The sequence below is a fragment of the Gekko japonicus genome, unplaced genomic scaffold (assembly GCF_001447785.1).
Source record: "Gekko japonicus isolate JY-2015 unplaced genomic scaffold, Gekko_japonicus_V1.1 scaffold879, whole genome shotgun sequence".
Taxonomy (NCBI): Eukaryota; Metazoa; Chordata; class Lepidosauria; order Squamata; family Gekkonidae; genus Gekko; species Gekko japonicus.
In genome coordinates, this window is record NW_015173148.1 from 44922 (window position 1) to 68817 (window position 23896).

General features: G+C 43.3%; 1 protein-coding gene across 1 annotated transcript in view; it reads left to right on the forward strand.

The window, feature by feature from the left end:
* LOC107119757 (zinc transporter ZIP11-like) overlaps positions 1-15873 on the forward strand; it is a 59449-nt gene extending 43576 nt beyond the window's left edge. Inside the window, exons 3-5 of the mRNA XM_015422339.1 lie at positions 8994-9124; positions 13755-13913; positions 14997-15873. Of these exons, the coding sequence (XP_015277825.1) occupies positions 8994-9124; positions 13755-13913; positions 14997-15075 (369 nt within the window). The 3' untranslated portion in view covers positions 15076-15873. The remainder of the gene's footprint in view (positions 1-8993; positions 9125-13754; positions 13914-14996) is intronic.
* Positions 15874-23896: the final 8023 nt, after the last annotated feature.

Genomic DNA, 23896 nt, shown 5'->3' on the forward strand with positions numbered 1-23896 from the left:
TCCCTTCTCTCTTTCTTTCCTTCCTTCTCTTTCTTTTTCTCTTTCCTTCTTTCTTTCCCTCTTTCCTTCCTTCTTTTCTTCTCTCTACTCTCTGTTTCCTTCCCTCTTTCGTCCTTCTGCGGCCCAACTCTAGTGAGAAGGGGTTTAAACCCCTTCTCTCTTTGCTCCCCCCCTGCTTCCCCTTCTGACATCACTTCTGGCGATGTCAGGTGGTGTTGCATATGCTAATGAGCTATTATGCTAATAGCCTAGTAGCTTATTAGCATACTATATGTTAATGAGTTCCTGCAGCTCTTTTTCTAGGAAAAGACCCCTGAAAAAAGCTATAAACCTTAAATTAAAACATCTAAAAAGTATAGCCACTAGGGGTTTGTGAGTGTCTATTTATATATCTCCCAGATTTCCTCCAGTGCCTTTGTATCTTCCCATTTCTTAATTTACACCTGACCACCCATCCTTTCTCTGGGGGGGAGGGAACACCACCCAAACAGTACCTTGAATAAAACTTTGTTGGTCTTAAAGGTGCCACTGGAGTCAACCTTTGTTCTACCACCCAAACAGAAACTGATACAAATCTCCCTTGTTGCTTTAAGACAAGCTTGTAGGAAAAGGTCAGAGTAGCTTTTGCCTTCTCTTGGAGGAAGTCTTGATGGCAACTTGGTGGTTTCTTTTCGCACAGACCCTTCCATTCACACTTCCCTCTCCCACCCATTAATTTGTTGTGGTTGGGCTAGTAATAGCTGCTTTGTGCTAAGGAGAGGCAGTTGTGGGGGGCAGGGGAGCTTGCAGACAGCAGCTCTACTGTTTTCTGGGAGAGATGTTTTCTCTGTACTTTTTCTCCCTGTGTCTCCCTCCTTCCCTTTATTGTAATTGCTTGTCCTGGTTAAGAAAATTCACAGCCATGCCTCCTCCTTTCTCAGCCACTGAAAAAGTTTAAACAACTCAGAGAGATCCCCCCTCCCATCACTAGTCTGATTTTACTAAGAGGAAACAAGTGTTTAATGTATCAGAAAAGGATCTTTCTTGCAGCTGCTGAGGTTTCTCAGAGTAAAAGAATGAAGGCAGTCTTTGTGAAGAGATTTGAGCCCGCTTTAAGAGAGAGAGAGAGAGAGAAGGAGGCCCTGTTCCTCAGTTCTATATTTTGTGGGGGGGGCATCAAAACTGGTGGACTCTTTCTGATCACTCTCGGCTGGCGGAAAAAATATGGCTTAGATAGCTGCTCCTGATGTGTTTTGTGGTTTGATATGAGTGTTCTCGTATTACCTAGCAGTCTGAAGAATGAATGTTCTCAGTTGAGTTAGGTGCTGTACAAATGCACTAAGAAAAATATGTATCCACCTGTCCTAAAGCCCATTTATGTGTGTGAAAGAGAGGATATTCAAATGGCATTTAGTTCCTGATTAATGGTATGAATGGTTCCTCCAGTAGAAGTAACGCAAGAGAGATATGCCAGGATATGATTGGTGGTGGTTAGGGTCGCCAGCCTTCAGATAACTTATCTCCAGGTGGAAGAGATCAGTTCCCTTGGAGAAAATAGCTGCTTTGGAAGGTGGACTCTGTGGCATTATACCCAAATGAAGTCCCTCCCCTCCTCAAACCCCACCCTTCTCAGACTTCCTTCCCCCCCAAAAATAAAATCTTCAGGTATTTCTCAACCTAGAACTGGCAATCCTAGTGGTGGTATTGGTCATGTGAATACTCAGGCCACTGAAGCTGAAGAATTTGGGATTTCAGAATTATACTTTTGGAACCAGGATGGATATGATTCTGGCCTATCTGGTTTCAGAAGCTCTCCTCTCACTTAAGTTTGTGTTAAAGAGTGCTTGACCCAACTTATCTTCCTAGTAAACTCATACATAAACTTGGGAAGTAGTGTGATATAGTGGTTAAAGTGCCACTGGAGAGACTGGGGTTTAAATTAGCAGGCGCACTATATCCCAGAGGTGTGAATGCACAGATGACTACTCGAAGATCCTCAGTTACAGGTAAGCAACCTGTTTTAATTGGAGATCAATAGGGAAGTCCAGTAGCCAGCTTGTTCAGAGGTAAGAGTGGCCTGTCCGTGGAATAAAGGGAGGCTTTTTCATTAGGCACCTAGAGTTTTGGAATTTCCTCCCTCAGACAGTTGGCTGCATCTCTGTAGGCCTTCCATAGAATGGTAAAAATGGCCTTTGGACATGCTGATTGATTCCCGGGGCTGCTGGTGGTGGCTGTGTTTGTATCCCTTGTTTTTTGTTAATGTGGCGGTTGTATAATACTTTACATGGTTTTTTAAATTTATTGTTTTATTTTGCACATCACCATTTTCTGGTGAAAAGAAGGATAAAAATTCTGTTTTTTAAAAGTATAATAACCACTAGTTTAGAAGGGTTTAAAAAAACTAGGCAAATTCACAAAGTATAAATATATCAACATTCTTTATTGAATACCAGTTATTGGAGGGCTGTTTGCTTCTTGGTCCTGCTTGAATTTTATCCAGAGGCATCTGGGGGGCTGCTATGGTAACTAGAAGCGGGACTTATGATCTGACCCAGTAAACTGGTTCTTTATTATTATTATGAGGCACCTGCATCGATTGTCAGAGGGCTGTTTTGTTTTTCTGCCCTTGTAAGTTATGGGAGCCTCACTATGTTGAAGACTGATATCTGTCCTCTACATAATTATTAATTCAAATACTAAAATTTTGAAGGGGGTATTGCAACAATCAAGGTTGTGCTGCATTGTGGATCATTAGGTTGGCATTGCAGATGAAACTGTAGACTGTACCTAGAGGGTGTGGTTGGCATGGAGTTACAGTAGGGCATGGCTGAGTCCTATTGGCAGAACTCTGGAGGAAACAGAAAGATTTTGTACCACTCTTGTCCAGGCTGTGTTTGTGAGCAGTAAATCCTGTCATCAAACAGATACATGAAATGAGGGAGGTTTTGTTTCCTTTTCATTTCCATTTTAGAAGACTCTTGCATGAGCAAATGCCTCATTTTCAAGTTTGTGCAGATATAGATTCAGCAGGCAGATAATTTAACACATGACAGATGAGGCCACAGTTTTGTAACCAACATCTCAGTAGCACCCATGCCAAGGATTTTATGCCATGTGCAATCTCTCTTCTCTCATTCCATGTCTGTCAAGAAGGATTCAAATGTGCATTTGCAACCCCCAGTGCTTTCCCAGTTAAGTTGTCCTTCCATTTATAAGAACAATGAAGCTGACTGACTGAACTGTGCATCCCTTTAGTATTTTGCTGTTGTAAATTTTGCTGTTTAAGAGGAAATCAATCCCATCAATAGGTTGGGTGAAGCAAAAAGTCCTTTCTGATTTTTTCAAACAAAGAAGCTTTATTTCTTTGGACATTATTGAAATGTATTTTTTTTGCAGCTAGGACCAAAAGGTGTGCAAAAACAGCTTAAAATTATTTGGGAAGCCTCAAAAAGCAGAATGTAACTTTTAGTTGATGTGGTAGAACCACATGTTACTGTTGCATTGCATCACTATATTGAAGGTATTTTGTTATCAGGCATTCAGTTAATAACCTTTATATCAGACTATCCCCTTCCTTGTTTTTATTATTATTATTTTATTATTAAATTTTTTGTATGGCTGTCTTCTGGCTGTCATCTTTTCTGTCCCCCTACTGGTTCTAGTGACCATTGGTGATCCATTTGGAGCTGCTATTTTTCTTAGGATAATTCATGTTCATTCGTGTGTATTGTCTTACAAGGAAAGATGGCAGCCCCTGAAAGCAGTGACAAGAATGTTAGAACACTGCTGATGGGAGAGAGTGCTAAAGGGCAGATATACTTTACTACATTATTTATTTATTTATTTATTTATTGGATTTCTACTCCGCCCTCCCGCGAAGCGGCTCAGGGCGGCTTACAAACAGTTTAAAACAACATACAATTTAAAACCAGCTAATACAAAATATAAAATACAATAAATACGGTAAAACTAAGTAAATACGGCAGCATCCTATGGTAACGTGCTAGTGCGACCCAACCGGTGCAGTCAGTTCTTATTTGAACGCTTGGTGAAACAGCTCAGTTTTCACAGCTCTACAGAACTGCTGGAGGTCCCATAGAGCTCTAATCTCATTGGGGACCTCGTTCCACAGCGTTGGCGCCACCGGGGAGAACGCCCTGGACCTGGTTACCGCCAATCTGGCATCCCTAGGACCGGGGGGGGGGGCAGACGGGGTTGTGTTCCAGAACGCAGTGCTCTTGGGGGAATGTACGGGGAAAGACAGTCCCTCAGGTAGGCAGGCCCCTGACCATTTTAGGGCTTTAAAGGTCAAAACCAGCACCTTGAAGCAAATCTGGAATGCTATTGGAAGCCAGTGCAATAACTTCAGCACAGGCTGGATGTGCTCCCACCTGGGGAGACCCATCAACAACCTGGCTGCCGCGTTTTGCACCAGCTGTAGCTTCCGAAGTTGCCCCAAGGGCAGCCCCATGTAGAGAGCATTACAGTATAATGTAGAGAGTATACAGTAGAGAGCATTACATATAAATTATGTTGGACCGAGAGTTGCCAACTTGCCAAGTGGACCTTTTGGTTTTAGAGGGACTTCAATCTGGATTTCTGACATTAAAGAGCAATATTGTATCCACAGAACTGCATTCAGGTAAACTGGTATCATTCTAAGGACAAGGCAGAACCTTTATGATGTTTATGTCTCTGTTAAGGACAATACAGCCTCGATTGGTTGACACCCTCGATGCCAGATCGAATTGCTGTCAATCAGCAATTCAGCACTGAATGATGCTTACCACAGAAATGTTAGGTATTCACATCTAAACGCTGCTTAATGTTGATCAGTTGTACTATTTTTGTTTTGTTTATGTTGCTCAGTGCTGAAGGGAACATTATTGACAGAGTTCAGCAGATGAGTCATGCCCATCCCATTTTAAAATCTTCAAAGCCAGTCAGCAAATTGCAAGTCAATATGTGTGAGCGTCATGCAGCCTTAGACAATTTTGGCTTCCTAAACCCTTTAGGAAGCAAGCAAGTGCTTTATCTTATATATGTAAAGAAAGGTTTGCATGTTACAATTTCAAGCAAGTTCCAGTCCAAGCTTTCATTTTCCTTTGTTATGTGAAACCACTAACACCTGTAGTGCAATTGGGCATGCTTTCATATTTCAGTTTTCAGTATACCTGCCTTTCAAGGCCTGTAAGGATGACAGAGATGCTTTCTGCATCCCTTTTACTTGGGAACAATGCACCCTTTTCAGGCAGTTCAAGAATACAAATCTGTCTTGGTCTAGAAGAATGGCTATGCACAACCAGATGGAACGTATGTCTAAAATTTTTTGAATTTGATTTCTTCCTACTTGAACAATAACACTGTGAAAATGATGCTTTCATAATTAGCATAAAATGTTTGTGGGAGGGCAAAGAACTGGCTCTCTACTTACAGACCCTAGTTGTTGTTTTTTAATATACTTTTTAATTAATTATATTTTTAACAAGCAAATACATACATAATTAGAATTAATATATAACTGTTACATGCAATATCAACTACATAGTAAACAGTGCAAATGCAGTAATGATAGTAGCATATTATGAAGAATGATCATGACCATTAAACATCTCATAAAATATATCAATAGATCATATTTATTGTATCCAAAATCAAAGTATACTCAGCTTTGGTGGATAAGTATTTCAAGAAAGGAAACCAGATTAAGGTAAATTTCAAATTGAAGGAATCTGTGTGCTTATTTTATTATTTTTTAAAATTTAATTTATACCCCACCCTCCCTGCGAAGCAGACTCAGGGCGGCTTATACAATTTGATACATAATTAACAGTTAAAATCCACATGAAATCATCTAAAAACAGTTCAATTAAAGCAATTTGGTATCATAAAGATAGAAAGAGTCTGAAAGTTTGTCCATCAGACAGAAATCACACACTTTATTCACAGGGCCTGCTCGCCCACTAGGCGAACTAGGCCTTCGCCTAGAGCGCGAGCCGGCTGTTAGGGCGTGGGAGGAGAGGCAGGGGCGGCTGCCAGCGCGCTTGGCCAGCGAGGAAGGCAGTGCAGCCTGCAGGAGCGCCCTCCATTGAGCCAGGCGCCGTGGCCCGCGGCGACACCAGCAGCAGCAGCTGGGAGGAGCGCCGGGGCTGGGAGGAGCTCTGCTGGCTGCAGGAGGAGGATGCACAGCAGCGGCATGGGCAGGGCATGGTGCTGTAGCTGGCCGGTAAAGGAGTAAACGAGGGGGCGGAGGTGGAGGCAGGGGTGGCCGCCGGCACACCTGGCCAGTGAGGGAGGCAGTGGTGCTGCGCAGCCTGCAGGAGCGCCCTCCATTGAGCCAGGTGCCGTGGCCCACAGCGACACCAGCAGCAGCAGCTGGGAGGAGCACCGGGGCTGGGAGGAGCTCTGCCAGCTGCAGGAGGAGGATGCGCAGCGGTGGCGTGGGCAGGGCGTGATGCTGTAGCTGGCTGGTGGAGGCGCAAGCGAGGGGGCGGAGGTGGTGGGGCCGCCTCTACCTGGGTCACGCCGGAGACTCAGGTGGGCTATCTGGCCGAGTGGCTGGGCCAGATTGAGGGGCAGCTGCAGCAGGGAGCGCCCACCGACTTCGCTGGGATGGTCTCCCGGCCCCGCTGGGAGGTTGGCATCTGCGCTTGCCTAGAGCGCAGGACAACCTCGGGCCGGCCCTGTTTATTCAGCCAATCTGAGATGGATAGTTTAGTGTTGTTCTTCCAAGATTTGGCAATTAAAAATCAGGCTGCCGCACAGAGGACAGTTAAATCCTTGTGAGGTGGGAGTGAGGGGCTCAATTGCCATGTGTTGAGTAGTAATGATTCTGCTTCAAGAGGGATTTGGAAAACTGTTATGGTATAGTTTTGTTGGATAAATTATATGCCAAAATGCTTGGATGTGTGTGCAGCTTCACCAACAATGCTGGTAGGAATCTATTTCACCATAGCCTCTCCAGCAAATTGGTGATGCTGATGGTTATATGCGATGTAGCTTTTGTGGTGTGAGGTACCACTGATATAGTAATTTAAGAAATTGTATTTTGATGACTACTCTCTTAGATTGAACAGGAACACCAGATGAACTGCCAGCATGAATAGGTAAAGACTGTATTGCAGTCTTTGTGCCAATATGTAGTATAGGATGGTAGAGTGGCATTAGAGGATTCCCTAATTATGGAATCGAGGGTGGAATTAAGATGTTTTATAAGAAGATTGTGGGGGTTTTAATAAAATTTCAAAATTTGTCAAAGGTCTCAGTAGACTCAGTTTGATAGTAGGTAGGTGTGTTAAGTGAGCAAGTTGTAGGTATTGGTGTCATTGCAATGTGCTGTTAATTTTGGCATCTAAGGTTGATTTATCTAAGATGAAGCCCCATTTTGTGATGTCAATGAGCCTGATTAAATTACTGTATCTTTGACGTGGTCTCTGTGCTTCACACCCATGGGATTCAGTGCGCCTGCGCTGGATCGATCGGCATTGAGAGAAGTATGGCAACTCCTCTGGATTTACCTGTACCCGAGGCATGAAATTGGTGTGGGAATCGTTTGGATTTTAAAAGTTGCTTTGTGTGCTTTTTTAAATGCATCTCTTGGAGGCATAAAACATTAGGGTGCAATTTGTGGTGCGCTAACTCTATATGTCTTTTCTTAATTAAATTATTTAGACCCCTGCAATTAAATGAAATTATGCTTAGTTCATCCATTTAAAAAATCAAAAGTGTGATCAATTTTTTTTAAAGTATTTCATTAGAACTTTCTGGTTTGAGATCAATTTAATTATGATGACAGATGTACTTAATAATTGGTAAGCGAATCAATCGAAATTTCTTTGCAAATTCATTAAAGAAGCTGGAAGGCAAGAATAAGAGCGTTCTTTCCACCTGTAGGGTTAATTGTGTGGCGAGAGACATTTCAAAAGCCCAATCTGTGGTCTGGGACAATTTTTGAAGTGATGATTACTGGATTCCAGTAAGTCTGCTTTAAGTTGTAAGTCAGTTACCTCTTTTTGATCCTCTGAGCCGGTGGCCATTTTAGAGGGTACTGTGCTGTCTTGCGACTGTTTAATTTTTGGATCCCTCAAGTTGAAATAAGATTGTACCCATGGGTTTTTCACCATTAAGGGTGTGGTTTTCGCTTGCTCAGCTTTTCCCATTCCAAAAATAGAGAAAAAAGTAGATTTTAATGACGATATAGCATTGCAAGACGGGGTCAGGGTGAAGAGCTCTAGTTTCAAGCATCTGTCTTCATGGCCACCCAATGCCATGGGCCCCCTAGTTGTCATGAATATTTTGAACGGTAGACATGAGGGGAGTCAGACAGGGGTTCACTTTGAACTCAGGCCAAATAAGGGGGAAAGCGGTCTTGATTAGCATCGAAGTGTCATATCAGCAATAGACCAGAGCTGGTGCTGTGGCAGTCCCTACACCCTGTCACAGTTTTCCAACCAGGCCTACTTTCTGGTCTAAGAATCCAGGGGATTCAGCTGCTCTCTCAGCACGAGGGACTATTCTCTTCTCTGTCTTCATGTTGCCCCTGCCTCACCTCAGCCTTTCCTTCAGTTTCTTGTTAGCTGGGTCCTGGTCCAAATACAGCAATGAGCAGCTTATCTGATGTATAGATATAAAGCCATTGTACATGCAGAGATTAACACTTTTAAAGAAAATCTTGCTGCCTCTGGTGTGTGTTTCAGCTCCTTGGAATTTGACATGGAGGGCTATTTTAAACTTGCTATCTCCCTCTTTTTGACAAGTCTTTTCTCCACCCACCTCTATTCCTCCTTACCTCCCTAGGGCATTGTTAAAGTTGAGTAACTTACGTAAAACACTTTGAAGATGAAAATCATGATTTGGATGCCAAAGCATTAGCATGATTGAGTTAGGCCTGAGGTCTGAAAATGCTAACATTAAAAAGAGATGCTTAACAAGAATTTTTCCTCCAACTATCACAACCTACCTTCTCTCATTCCTCCTCCCCACCCCTTAATATACAAAGAGTTTCTATTGTGTAGTATCTACAGTCTTTTTCATTTTATTCACACAGGAATTTAGCAATTGGGATTGGAATTCAGAACTTTCCAGAGGGGCTAGCTGTCAGCCTTCCCTTACGTGGGGCTGGATTTTCAACATGGAGAGCATTCTGGTAAGGAAGACCTCAAAACTGGTCCTTGGGTTACCTTTTTGATGCTTTAACAGTGAAGGTGGAATTGGAAATGCAGTTGAATATGTCTCACTGATACTTTTCCTAATACTAGAAGGAACTATTGGCATCTGTGGATTCAGCATTAAGTAGACCAATTTTGTGGTTGCTTGTAATCCTCCTGTTCTGTTTGCCCCAGCACTCAGCCAGAACTGGAGATCACATAGCTCCCCTCTCTCATAAATCTCAATAGGATGGCTTGGTAAGACCAGATCTGTATATCAAGGGTCTGGTCCCTAACTTTTCACTTCATGCAAGCAGCCCAGTTTCCTCCTTTCTCAGGCAACCTGTAAGAACTGAAAGAATTGTTTCTGCGGGGTGCGTTGTGTGATTCCTCAAGAAGAATAAAGAATGACAATGGGTGGGCAGGACACTGAGGAAGAGTGACCTTGAGCCAGTCACTCTTGCAACCTGCCCTACCTCTCAAGGTACCTGTAAGAGCAAAATAAGAAAGAGAAAGCAATGTATGCTGACCTGAACTCCTTGGAGGAAGGTCAAGATTAAAATGCAGTAGATAGAATAAATAGGAAGTGTGCATGGTCATGGGGGTGTAGGGATTAGGGATGGGCACACACCTCGTCACAAACCTAATTTCCTGATGAGCATCACCGGTTCATGGTTTGTGAACCAGAGGTTCGTGTCCATCCCTATCCACGACCCTCCCATGACCCTCCACATGGTTTCAGAGGTTCATGGGATTCGTGGTGGGGAGGGGAGTGAGAGGGATTGCTGAAATGGCTTGCATCCATTTCAGCCTAACAGTGGGGCTAGTGTGCCCATCAGCTGTTAGGCTGAAATAGATGGAAGCCATTTCAGTGATCCCTTATGTTCCCCCCACCTTCTTCCAAGTGCTCCCTTTAAATGGCTTTTGCAAGATCTCCCCCCCCCCAATTCTGCTGGCCTTGGGGAGCCAGTTCAGTAAATGGGGAGGTTCGTGAAAGTTAGTGGTTCATGTGACCTCACGAACCACAAACCAGGACGAACCTACATTTTCCTGGTTTGTGCCCATCCCTAGCTGGGATGTCTCATGGTAGAAGTAGCAACTAGAATGAGGGGTTTATACTATAGATACTGGTGTATAATTGGTTGTAGCACTAGTATTGATCCTGATGGTCTACTTGAATTGGCAGTAACCATGATAGAATCCCCACATGGGCTGCAGGTACCAGGCACACAAATTTGGCATACCAGTTACTCTTGAAAGTCTTTTTCTCTGCAAGATGGGTTTACAGAGAGACAATAGTTTTTAAGGAAGTTGAAATTGGTTTGAGATGGCCGTCTCTTTCCTGTGTGTGTATAGACATTTCTTATGTCCCACACTCACCTCCAGTCAGACAGGTTTGGCAGGTATTTGAAACAATACAAAGCCTGCAAAAACCTGAGGGAATGGGGATGAGTGTATGTATTGCACCATAAGCACCACTCCATACTTCAAAATGTGCCTTCAGTTTCTTGGAGAAAATAATTTGTCTCCAACTGTGTGTGATCTTTGATGACTCTTGGGTTGTTCTGTACATGTTACATGTTACTGGGGCTGTTCAGTGTACACCACACAAGTGAAACCCTATAGCACACTCATGATCCCAATACCCTTCTTTCTGTATTTTCTGTGTCTATCCCAAAAGAAAAATGGTAAATCAACTTTTTAAAAGATAGGCCAGAGATTTAGAATTGTTTTGAACTCCAAAAAAGCAACCTATTGACCTAGGGCTGAATTCCACCAACAATTTCTGTGAATGGGAGGTGCCCCCCACTTCTGCAGACATTCAAGTCCCCCACAACATAAGAACAGGGGAATCCATAAGCCCCCTGTCCCCCCCCAGCTGCATTTTGGGGGTATTTGGGGCTGTTTTCAGTGGGAGAAGCTAGGAAAATCCACTGTTTCAATGGAAGTATCTATGGGATCCAAGCCCCATGCTACTTTTCAAGTAACAGTAATAGGTTGTCCCTGTCTGCTATAGCTGTCGCTTAATAAGTACAGTGGCATCTATCTGTCTCCCTGCCTAATATAATTGTGTGTGTTTATTATATATTTATATTGTTTGTTAAATACAAATATAAAATATGTATGTATACTCCACTATTTGATCCTAGCTAATTAAGATACAGATCTCTCCTATGAATCAACACCGTATTGGGTCTCAAAAGGCTCTTACATTGGCATTGCCTTTCAGATGTCACACTTTGAGAGCCAGTTACATGCATATGTTACGTGCAAGCTTATTCTCTTTTATGATTTTTGTTCGGCTTGAAGAAGACCTCTATGTATCCTTAAAGCTTGAAAACACTATTAAAATTGGTTCTCAATAATAAATCTCCTTCACTTCTTCATGTGTCTTTTTCTTGGAAATCAATGCAGTAATAATATGCTAAACTGATTCAGTCATCTCAGTGGTTTCTGTTTGCTCCATTTTGATGTGCTGATGAAACAGTTCATGTAATTTGGGTTAAGAAATGGTTTCCTTTCCCTTTATTCTGGGCTTGGTTTCAAAACCACTTTCCCCCCTCTCTGGAGGTGAAAAAGCCTAGGCCGTGAACTCTGGAGCTGTCGGGTTGTATTATTGCCTGTGCATTTGAACTGAGTGTTATGATGTGTGAGAGAAGTCACGGAGGATACTGGGAACATCTGCCTCAAAAGTGTGCTTTTCAAACCAAATAAAACCCACCTAAATATAGCTACAGGGGGAAAGAATATTGGAGTCAATTTCTCAGTGATGTGGCAGACAGCCCATTTCATACTAACACAGAGAACTTGTACAGTTAGGAAAGTGTTTCTCCTGCCTGCCTTGGAAAGATGGGAATGAAAAGAATACCCTAAGTAAAACAGCTAAAGTTGTGGCAGGGTCAAGTCCAGCAGGGTTATTTTAAAAAGCCAGCTTTATCCCCCTCTATATAGTTCACGAGAGCTTGAGGGAGGAATTAAGTGCATGAGGAGATAAAAGAGAGGCGAGCCTTAACATTTTCTTTGGGGCAGAGATGGAGTACTGCTTTCCCTGACTCAGCCTAATGCTCTGAGAGCTCCCTGAAAACTAGGAATGAAATGAACTCTGAAGAAGAACTCAGAGCTTAAACTTGGGAACAAAACAACGGAGAGAGGGAAATGAGGAAGATGAATCCCTGTTGATGGCTATTTTGAAATGACAGTGAGCAAGTTATCTTCAGAGATAAGAAGAGGCTTTTTGAACATGTCTGCTGAGAACAGGAAGGGAAGGTCTAATTGGTTTGCTTGCACATTAAAAGAAAATCAGTCAAAGTATCAGGAGTCAAGGATAATATCTGTTTTCTCTACACAGCTGCTGTTTTCTTCCAATGCCAACTTTGAACCCTACACCCAGTTCTAAATCCTCAAGGAAGCTTTCAGATTATTTTAGTACAGAACTGAACAAAGTTATACTGACCATACCATCAAAAGAATGATGAACCCAACTCTCTGTGCACATTACTAGAAGAGCTGGTAACATCTGCTGCAAACCTGCCCTATATTAATTTTGTGGCTGAAGTAGGATTGGCTCTCTAGTGGTGAGCAGCTTGCCCTTCAAGGCAACAGCCCAGTTCCTCTACTCACTGCCATCTTTCTTCCCCACTCTGTATAACTACAGCAAGTAGTGTTGCAAGTGCAGTGGTATGCCATGTGACTTACAATCACCTTGCTGGTATTTTGTACTCTTACTATGTGACTCCAGTTTACCTGGGACAGCTACCTGATTCACTTTGGTTCACCAAAGTGAAATTTGAAATAATTTGAATACTTACTAATAAAAGTGGGAAGCCATCTGCTCAGGCTGTTTGCAGGGAAACTGAAGTTTTGCAGGATCATAACAAATTCTGTGGTTTCCTCATTCCAGGAGTGCTCAGCAGTGCTTTCTACATCCAATCTAAAAATGCATATACTACTGGCAGATGAGGATGCTCTAGCTGTCAAGGACTGTTGGACGCCTTGGATTCTGAGGGCTGTGTTAAGAGCTTTTATAGCATATTTTAGAGTTATCTGTCTATTCTATCATAGTGTATCATTTTTTCCCCAAAAAGTTCTTTGATCAGTCACTTGATAAGAAATCTCATTCCAGGAACCAGTTACCTGTAAGATGCCAAAGTATGTTCTGACAGATTCAGTGCAACTATCCTGATGAGTTTGAAATAAATCACAGCATGGGAGAGAGGGGAAGAAAGAAAGAAAGAAAGAAAGAAAGAAAGAAAGAAAGAAAGAAAGAAAGAAAGAAAGAAAGAAAGAAAGAAAGAAAGAAAGAAAGAAAGAAAGAAAGAATTTCCTGCCTGCAGTTGCCAGATGTTCTTATCTTTGCAGCCTTTTGTCATCTTTCAGATTAAAGAACAAGAATTGCCTTCTTCTGTATTTGCTCATGAAGAGCTCAGAGACGTTTCTGTTTGTTTTGCAAGGCTGATAAACATCCCTGTTGGTCTGATCCCAGAAGGCAAGAGATGGTTTTTGTTTTCTTTTTACCTTTTGGATTGTGGCAGACTGAGAGAAAACAGGGATAAACAAGCCACTATGCATAAAACAAAGGCATCCTATTTCTTCTTAGAGCTTCTCCAGTGACTTTTGGTTTCTTTATAGGTATGGCCAATTAAGCGGTATGGTGGAGCCATTAGCGGGCATTTTTGGTGCTGTGGCTATGGTAGTAGCAGAGCCTCTCCTTCCCTATGCCCTGGCTTTTGCTGCTGGCGCAATGGTCTATGTGGTGGTAGATGATATCATCCCAGAAGCACAGATCAGGTGAGCATCTCGTATTGTGCCTGCTTCCAGTCTGTTTTCTTCACTGTGTTCAAATCTGAAGTGATGTGAAGAGAGGAGCTTGTTCCAAATTGATCTGGGGGGGGTGAATCAGTCTCTTTCTAAGCTTCAGTTTATTTATTTTTTCTGGGGGAAGGAAAATTTTCATCAAATATCCATCAACAAAACCAGGAATTCAACACTCCTTTTTTTTTTCTTCAGTCATCTTTTGAAGATGAAGTTTTTATTTATTGGGTCAACAAGATCTGAAAACACATCTTTAAATGAGTCTATCACAGTTGCAAATAATGGGTGGGGTTGGGGGAGGCAAGAAGGGCACAGGGGTGGTAGTTCTAAACCATCCCCCACATGCAACTTAACTTCCTTCTGCCCCCCTTTAATATCAGTGACTGGCAGAGAGAAAATCACCTGAGGAGCAGATTGTAGGGAGGTAAGCTTGGATGGCAAGAGAGGGAGACATTAGAGTCTCAGTTCCTTTTTAAGATGGGGAAACATGACTATTAAAAAGCATGCTAGTTCACTTTCTAGCTGTTTCAGTGCTGTAAAGTGCACGCCTTGATGATAATTGTCTTGATCCTGAGTGTTATAGAGACCATTCCTTCAGAACCAAACAAACTAATCCCAGTATTTCTTCATGGTAGAAACATGTTGTGGCTCATAGCAACCAACCATGTTCAACCAGATGCCTTTCCTCCACTGATTGCAAAGTTTGGAACAACCCATGAGTTTTCCATGCTGGAACAGAATCAGAATTTTCCAACTGGAAACCATACTTCATTTCTGCAGTAATAGAAGCAATGTCAATGCAGTCCAGTAATGCTGTAAATTTGCCATTTTGATAGGTAGTTCCACTCATAAAGTAACTTGTGCCAACAAAAGAAAATGGTCATGCTTGCATTTGCAACCTGGGTGATATGTCTTGTCAAGAACTTGGTTCTTTGAGCATAGTCCCTTTAGCAGTCTTGCTGCAAACAAAATTACCATAATTCATTCTCATGTCAATGGTTCCTTGGGACATGGGGAATCGTTATTTCTTTTGAAATACTTCTCATTTTTTCTTCACAGTGGCAATGGGAAGCTGGCTTCCTGGACTTCCATCTTAGGATTTGTGGTCATGATGTCCCTGGATGTTGGACTTGGATAACAGGAGATGCTTTCTTTCCCTACATTTTTGACTTTCAGAATCTAAATCTAGCCAAAATGCACATCAGAAATTGGAACTGGAACTTTGTGTATTACATAATCGTACTGATCTAGGTTGATGTTGATTGCCTTTAATTATATGGACTTTTTATTTGCCATAATATTGTGCTGACGGCTTAAGGAAACACAGAAAGGTCCCCTCCCCCCCCCCTCCATTCCCTTTCTTCTGTTGGGATGGCAGCAGGAAAATATTGGTAAAGCTGCAAGGAATGGTATATTTTTCCTAATTTTGAAGCAGGTTTTCATATTCATAAAGATATCTGTGAATATCTTTGCTATGTGTAAACAAACCTTGTAATGTGTTATAATTGAAAAGTGCCGTCTTGAAGAGATTTAAGTCTTATGTGCTGCTATTGGAACCCACCTACAAGAACGGTGTGTACCAATGCATTCTTCAGGTCTTCGGAAATATTGGGGCTGTTCTAGTTGTTGAAATGGCTAAATAACAGTTTTAATCAGTAGCATAAATGGGCTGATGGGGGGGTAAACTTTCCTGTGTAAATATCTGAAGAGTAAAGGAGCATAATTTTTTTTCAAACGGCAGGGTGTTTGTGGCAAATGTCTGAAGTGCACTGCCTTCTATAGGCCCATTCCTTTCTTAATATGTCTAGTCTGAATAGAAAAATGATACCCATCTTTTAGGATTATGGTATTTTGTTCTTCTGGGGGAAAGAAAAAGCCTTCTGTGAAATATTAATTTACTATCCTGGCAGAATTGACTCTGCTATTTCCAACAGCTTACACCCAGCAAAGTTCATTGCTGACTCCTTGAAGACAGATCATAGATTGTGACATGTGTGTTATCTCTTACTGTCTACACAAACAAATGGAGCTGTTTTAACAGTCCATTGACAGTTCACTATTTTTGTCTTACAGAGACAATTGAAGATTACTGGAAGCTAATTGTCCATTCTTCCATATTAATCTGACATATCAACAATAGGTATCAAGGATAACTACTGTGCTTCATGGTGAAAAAAGAATTAAATTAATTGGCATCTTGGCAGTTCTGTTAAGAATGCTTGCATCAGCAGCTACCATAGTTCGGGTAGCTCAAGGCCTTTGGCTTTATGTCAGTAGCATTCATTCTACCAATAAAACCCAAAAAATTATGAAGCCATATCACTAGAACCCATCTTCTGATAGGTTGTCATAAGGTTCCTCAGGAGACGCTGGTTGATGATAATGCCTAATCCACTGGGCAAGCAACTTCTGGTCCAAATAGGCTGTGCCCCCAAGCTCACAAAGCAGAATCTACTTCACTTTCTCACAACCCCCCGTATTCTAGACTTCAGGAAGAATGGATATGAGGAGAAGGTTGGAGAGAGGCTGCCCAGGGAGACAGTTACCATCAGTCAGAAGCCACAGAGTTGTTTCTACAGCTTGGGGGTTTTGTTTGTACCTGCTTGTATGTACACAAGCTTGTGCTGAATGATTAGCAACTGATCTGACTTATTAAATGTGATTAGGCTGAATAAGAGATCCAGATGGTCAGTCCTTTCCCTTAATCTGTTGTTTCCCTCTAACTCTTAAAAAAAGGTATCCTGCCAGAGTCTTATGTATCCTCTCAGCAAGCATCACTGTTCACATTCAACTGAAGTTGGATGTGCTTCAACAAATTATTGACCCATCTAGTGTTGAATCTGGTGACAGTGGACATCTGCTTCTTTACTGCCATGATCAAAACCAGTGGCCTCTGTAGCTGGTACAATCAAACCTAACAAAGCATATTGTTTTGTCTTGTTGTTAACACCTTTGACTGTAAATATAAGGAAATCTACCACCCATTCCCTGGAGGTGATCTTGTACAGTGGACAAGATCATACTGACCATATGAAACTGCCCTGACTTCTCCCTCCATATCACAAGCTCATTGGTGCAGTTTGAATGGTAACCTGCGAGGATCTGGCAGAAGAGATTTCAACTAGTTTTATCTGGTCTGCCAGACTTCACTAATTTGTAGCTGGAAGTCAAGCTCTGGCATGCTCATAAGACTCAGAAATATTGCAGGGAGAGCTGAAATTTATTCAAGAACAATTCTGCTCGTATTTTTAAAATGGTCATTCTCAAAAAGACCGACACAACCACTTTTAACTTTAAAAGAGATAACTTCTCTAAAATGAGGGGACATGTGAAGAGGAAACTGAAAGGAAGAGTAAAAAGGGTCAAAACCATTGGGGAAGCTTGGAGACGATTTAAAACTACCGTCCTAGAAGCTCAGATAAAATATATACCACAGGTTAGGAAAGGCACAAATAGGTATAGAAAAAGGCCTGCATGGTTAACAAACAAAGTAACGGAAACTGTAAAAGGTAAGAAGGATTCCTTTAAGCGGTGGAAAGCTAGTCTCAGTGAGGTTGATAAAAGGGAACACAGGCTGTGGGAAATAAAATGCAAGTCTGTGATCAGGCAGGCAAAAAGGGTATATGAGAAGCATATTGCAAAAAACATAAAGACCAACAATAACACTATCTTCAAATACATTAGAAGCAGGAAACTAGCCAGAGAGGCAGTGGGGCCCTCGGATGACCACGAGGTAAAAGGATTACTGAAGGACAATAGGGAAATGGCTGAGAAGCTGAATGCATTTTTTTGCCTGTGACTTCACTGTGGTAGATGAAAAGTGCTTGCCCACTCCAGAACCGCTGATTTCGGGAGGGGTGTTGAAAGACCTGAATCAGATTGAGGTGACAAGAGAGGAGGTCCTACGACTGATAAACAACTTAAAAACTGATAAATCACCAGGCCTGGATGGCATACATCTGAGAGTTCTGAAAGAACTCAAATGTGAACTTGTGGATCTCCTGACAAAAATATGTAATCTTTCGTTAAAATCTGCCTCCATTCCTGAGGACTGGAAGGTAGCTAATGTCATCTTTAAAAAGGATTCCAGAGGTGATCCGAGAAATTACAGGCCAGTCAGTCTGACATCAATACCGGGTAAGTTGGTGGAAACCATTATTAAGGAGAGAATTAGTAGGCACACTGATGAACATAAACTATCAAGGAAGACTCATCATGGGTTCTGTAAAGGAAGATCTTGTTTCACTAACCTGTTAGTGTTCTTTGAGGGAGTGAACAAACATGTGGACAAGGGGGACCCAATAGATGTTGTTTACCTTGACTTCCAGAAAGCTTTTGATAAAGTTCCTCATTAAAGGCTCCTAAGTAAGCTCAATAGTCATGGGATAAAAGGACAAGTCCTTTTGTGGATCAAAAACTGGCTAATTAAATAGGAAACCGAGAGTGAGTATAAAGGGGCATTTTCACAGTAGAGGGTGGTAAGCAGTGGGGTCCCACAGGGCTCAGTACTGGGCCTGATGCTTTTTAATGTTTATTACTGATTTGGAGTTGGGTGTAAGCAGTGAAGTGGCTACATTTGCAGATGACACATAATTATTCAGGGTGGTAAGAACCAGGGAGGATTGTGAGGCAATGCAAAAGGATCTGTCAAGGATGGGTGAGTGGACATCAATGTGGCAAATGGGGTTCAGTGTGGCCAAGTGCAAAGTGATGCACATTGGGGCCAGAAATCCTAACTATAAATACATGTTGATGGGGTCCAAAATGGCAGAGAGTGACCAAGAAAGAGATCTTGGAGTTGTAGTAGATAACTCACTGAAAATACTGAGACACTGCACGACTGCAATAAAAAAGACCAATGCTATGCTGGGGATTATTAGGAAGGGAATTGAAAACAAGTCAGCCAGTATCATAATGCCCCTGTATAAATCAATGGTGCGACCTCATTTGGAATATTGTGTCCAATTCTGCTCACCACACTTCAGAAAGGATATTACAGCATTGGAAAAAGTGCAGAAAAGGGCAACTAGAATGATCAAAGGGTTGGAACACTTTCCCTATGAAGAAAGGGTAAAGTGCGTGGGGCTCTTTAGCTTGGAGAAACGACGACTGTCGGGTGATATGATCGAGGTTTGCAAGATTATGCATGGGAAAGAGCAGGTAGAGAAAGAAGTACTTTTCTCCCTTTCTCACAATACAAGAACTTGTGGACACTCAATGAAATTGCTGAGCACTCAGGTTTGAACAGATAAAAGGAAGTACTTCTTCACTCAAAGAGTGATTAATACATGGAATTCACTGCCACAGGAGGTGGTGGCAGCTACAAGCATGGACGGCTTCAAGAGGGAATTAGATAAGCATATGGAGCAGAAGTCCATCAGTGGCTATTAGCCACAAGGTATAGATAGGAAGTCTCAGACTGGGGCAAGTGATGCACTGTATTCTTGGTGCTTGGGGGGGGGCAACAGTGGGAGGGCTTCTAGTGTCCTGGCCCTACTGCTGGACCTGCTGATGGTACCTGGTATTTTTGGCTACTGTGTGACAGAGTGTTGGACTAGATGGGCCATTGGCCTGATCCAACATTGGCATCTCTTATGTTCTTATGTTCTTGTATCTGGGTTTGTGTGAACTGTATTTGTTGGAGAGCAGGGCTTTCTTTTCTGTCAAGAACCTTGAATTGTCTACCCAGAGGAATTTTCTGAGAGAAACTACAGTCTATTGGATGCATAATTTACCTGAAAGGATGCCCCACCAAATATGGTGGGACTTATTTCTGAGTAAACATGCACAGTATTGAGCTGAAAGAAAAGGAAAACAGGAGATAACAGAAAGTTCTGAGCACATGTAATCGCCATGATTGATTTGTGATTTATCAAAAGAGAGTGGTTCAACTTTGATCTGAAGAATGCTGAAGGTAGGCTGTTCACATCTAGGTGATCATCCAGTGGGACGATCTCTTTCAGATCCAATGCCCTCCATTTATACTTTCATATGCTTTGATGCTATGCAACTTGCTGCAGTGCTTTTTCTGTGTGGGGATGCACTTGATTTATTTTACTAATTTATTTAGAAAGCTTATATGCCATCTCTCCAGAGACTTGCTTGAGGTGGCTTAAGGCTAAATGGGTAAGGTTAGGGTGCTTGTGGTCTTGAACTAGGGAGTCTGGTGGTGTGACTTAGCTGCCTTACTCTCTGCACCAGCATAGTGATCTGCAAGCTAACAAAGTGGATGGCTTGATGGCTTTTATGCTGTCGTGCCTTACTACAGATGGCCATATAATAATAATGCATTTTCTAGCCCAGCAGGGATCAGTTGACTAACAGTGCAGTCCCTTTAAGATTGTACCATTAGTCCCTTGATCAGTTACGGACAGGAAAATGCATTGTTACTCTTTCGAGGGAGTAGGACTCTCTGAATAGATCCTGATTAGGATTCTGAGTAGCCCTGCTTATCATTGCTCTTAAAGAAGCTAAGCTATCCCTATGAAGCTACTATAACTGGCCTGGTTCCTTAGACTGAACAAGCCATTGCTCATGTTCAGGTAAGCCAACACTCTGCCGCACCATCTGCCTAGCAGGTAATTGACAGAATGAAACTTATTTAAAAATAGAATATTCAAACTTGTAAATATACTTTCATCATACATTAATTAAAAACCAAAGCTAGTATTGTCTTTGTCAGGGTCCAGATGGAGGCTTTGGTAGTTTCACCTGAACAGGAGAGCAGAAATATGGACAGCTGGAAACTGAAATACAGCAAGCTGAATCCAGCGGCCTGAATTCTACCACTCCAGTAAGCAAGGTATGGAGCCTTCCTTCCACTTATGTGACTCTTTATCCACCAAAAGAGCCACAAGGTGTAGGAGAGCTCCTAAAGCAGGATAATGGCCTCTGTTCTTGACAAGGGAAAGGTGGAAGCTCAACAACAACATGCTGTCTAATTTTATAGGCTGATGTTGTATACTCTATTTCTTTACCTGAAGGGAGTTTTGCAGCCTGACCACATCTGGTCCACACTAGCTTACCAAGACTAAATTTTATACACAAACCCTGAAGTTCCTCATTCAAGTCCAGGAGCTCTTGACAATCCTTTTGATTGTAATCCTGTCCTTATATATAATCCTGTTTTCGCATGGCGAAACTCTATCAGCGCCAAAATCAGTTGGCTGCCTGAACTGCCCATCACAAGGTGTCCCGTTTTCCATTGGCTGCGTTGCCTGATTCCTGCCCACACAAGTGGCACCTAGTGGCTCAGCCTCAGTGTGCTGGGAGGCAACGGAACGGGCTGGACGCTCCGGCGGGAGAGCGGTGATGAGGCCGAGCCCTCTCATGGCGGCACCGCCATCATCATGGTTGGCTGTGCCCGGGTGCACGTCACCGTGCTGCCTGTATGCGATGCTGCTGGGATGGAGGCAGGTGCAGGTCGCGGAGCCGGCCGGCCAGGAAGCCACTGACGGGCTGTTCCCCTGGCTCTCGGTCCTGGGGTCTGGGGAGGGCCGTCAAAGCAGGCTGCTGCTGCTGCTGCCGCCGCCCAATTCCGCCAGCAGCTCTGTAGGGCGCCCAGCAGCTCTCAGCTCCACTTCTCCCAGCGTAAGTTCCGGCGTGAAGCCAGTGCGCTTGGCACCCTGCCGGGGGGGAAGGGTCTCTTCCCCATCGGTCTTCCTCCCAGCAAATCCAACCACATCTGTGTTCCACCCCGAGCGGCGCCCGCAGCCCCCCCTGCAGAAGCTCGCTTGCCAACTCCACCACCGCCCAGCGCTTCTGCCTCGGCCGAGCTGGAACCAAAGAAGGCTTTGGCAGCCCCCCCCCCAATTCCGACGTGCAGCGGCCCCAGGAGGAGAGTGGTGGCCGCCGCGCCTACCGGGGACTTTCAACGGGGCTGCTGGCAGGGAGGTCGAGGGGGAGGCAGAGGAGGCAGGTCAGCCCAGAGGCAGGCGGCGGAGCCAGGTGGCCGGCAGGCCAGAAAGGCACTGATGGGCCATTCCACTAGCCCTCGGCCCAGGGTCTGGGGAGCGGGGTGAAAGCGAATTGGCATTGTTTAGTTCTTGGGCTGGAGATGGCCGTGGGCAGCTTAGCTGGACAGGCAGGTGACCGAGAAGGCATTGGCAGGGCATTCTGCTTGGTTCTCGGCCCCGGGGTCTGGGGAGGAGGGAGAAAGCGGATTGCTATCATATCCTTCTAGAGCTTGTTGTATTGCTTCTACAACGAGCTTTACGGCTAGTCAAAGCTATAAAACTATATGATCCCAATGTTATGCTGGTTACCAATATGCCCACATTAAATTGGATGTCAGCCAAAACTACCAATATGTCTTCTTGACTACATTACTAACAATTGTCCAACAAAGCAACCGCAAGGCTTCCTGACTGAAGGTGTGTCATTGTTTTAGATGCAATAGTTTGTTTGTGGAAGCCAAAATAGAAGACATTCCTCTACACAAGCCTGATCGAAATATACTGTAAAAAGATTTAGTGATTGTTAAGAATGTGGTCAGTTAGATAATTCGAGTAACTCCCCATTAACACAATTGCCAAGACAATAGCTAAACTAAATATTTAGTTAATTAGGCTAGTTCAGGATGGTGTATTGTGTTGAACAGGTGTTTACCTTCTGGATTAGATCACTGGAGAGCAGATTATTTCACTTTAGCACTTTTTAAAGCCTAGCAGCTTGTTGACACACACAGAAATATGTCAGACGTACTTTGGGGAAGAGGTTAATTGTTCGGTAGTTAGCATTTTAAAAAAACCACTAGGAAATTGTGATTTTATTTGGACACATCATTTTAGTGTGTGAAATTTTATACTGCTTCTATGCAGAGACTATTCCCTGTGGCAACCGAGCATCATCTCAAGTCAACCATTTTCCCTCCCCCAAGAGCAGAGGGCTTCTTTGAGGGTTTTTTGCTGTTTTTGTAATTGATAGTAGCTGTATCTCTTTAGTGCTATGATGCTATACCAGCACAGCAACTACCAGTTATTTTAAAAGCTGGCAGAAAGCCCTTGGGCAGTGGAGGTAGGGGTGCCACATGTAAAGGAATATGGATGGAAATGGCACCAATATGAGCATACAGGTTCTGAAATTCACACCTTTCTGTCCACACGGTGGGCAAATCCTTCTTGACTCTTACCATTCTGCAATGATCAGAGCAATGTAGGCTTGGGAAACACTGGTCAAACCTGAGGAAACCACAGAAGCAGAACCACCAGGGGAAAACTTTGTGAGGATACTAAAAAAAAAAATTGGAGCAAAACAGCCTCAGTTTGTAACATTTCAGTGTGTCTGCACATCACAGTGTGGTGTACAGTATTTTTAATTTTGTATTTCATATTCTGGCAAGTAATAGTAGGAGGTAAAATATTATTCCTTTTGTTACCATTTTATAGGGATGGCGAATTTGAGAACCCATATAAAAAGCATGAGTTGGACTTGAGTGTATATAGCTTGAGTTTTGAGTCTAGAACTCTCTGTTTCTGAGCCTCTGCAGCCACTGCTCAGGTGTTCTAAAGATCTATATATCTAATAGCAAAGTTGCCCCCGGAGAGCGGATCGCTAAATCAGCGCTCCGGGGGCAGCTGGGGGGCCGGGGGAAGTTTGTGCACACGTGGGCCAGTCCCCACGTGTGCACAAAAATAAAAAAAGTTGAAAAAATTTCGGGGGGATGTTTAAATCCCCCCGAAAGTGCAAGAGCGTCTCCTGCACGTGCGTAGGGGACGCTCTGGAACGTCGCCACCGGAGCCGGGGAGAGAGAGAGTGCGAGGTGCCTCGGAGACGGTGAGGGGGGGAGAGAGCCAGAAAGAGACGGAGCCGAGGCCCGCGCGACTTCCAAGCCGCGCGGCCCTCGGGTCGGAGCTGGTGGGGGGGAGGGCAAAAGAGAGAGAGTGAGAGTGGGGGGGTGGAAACAGAGAGAGAGGGGGAGAGAGAGAGAGAGAGAGAGAGTGGGGGGGGGGGGGGGGGGA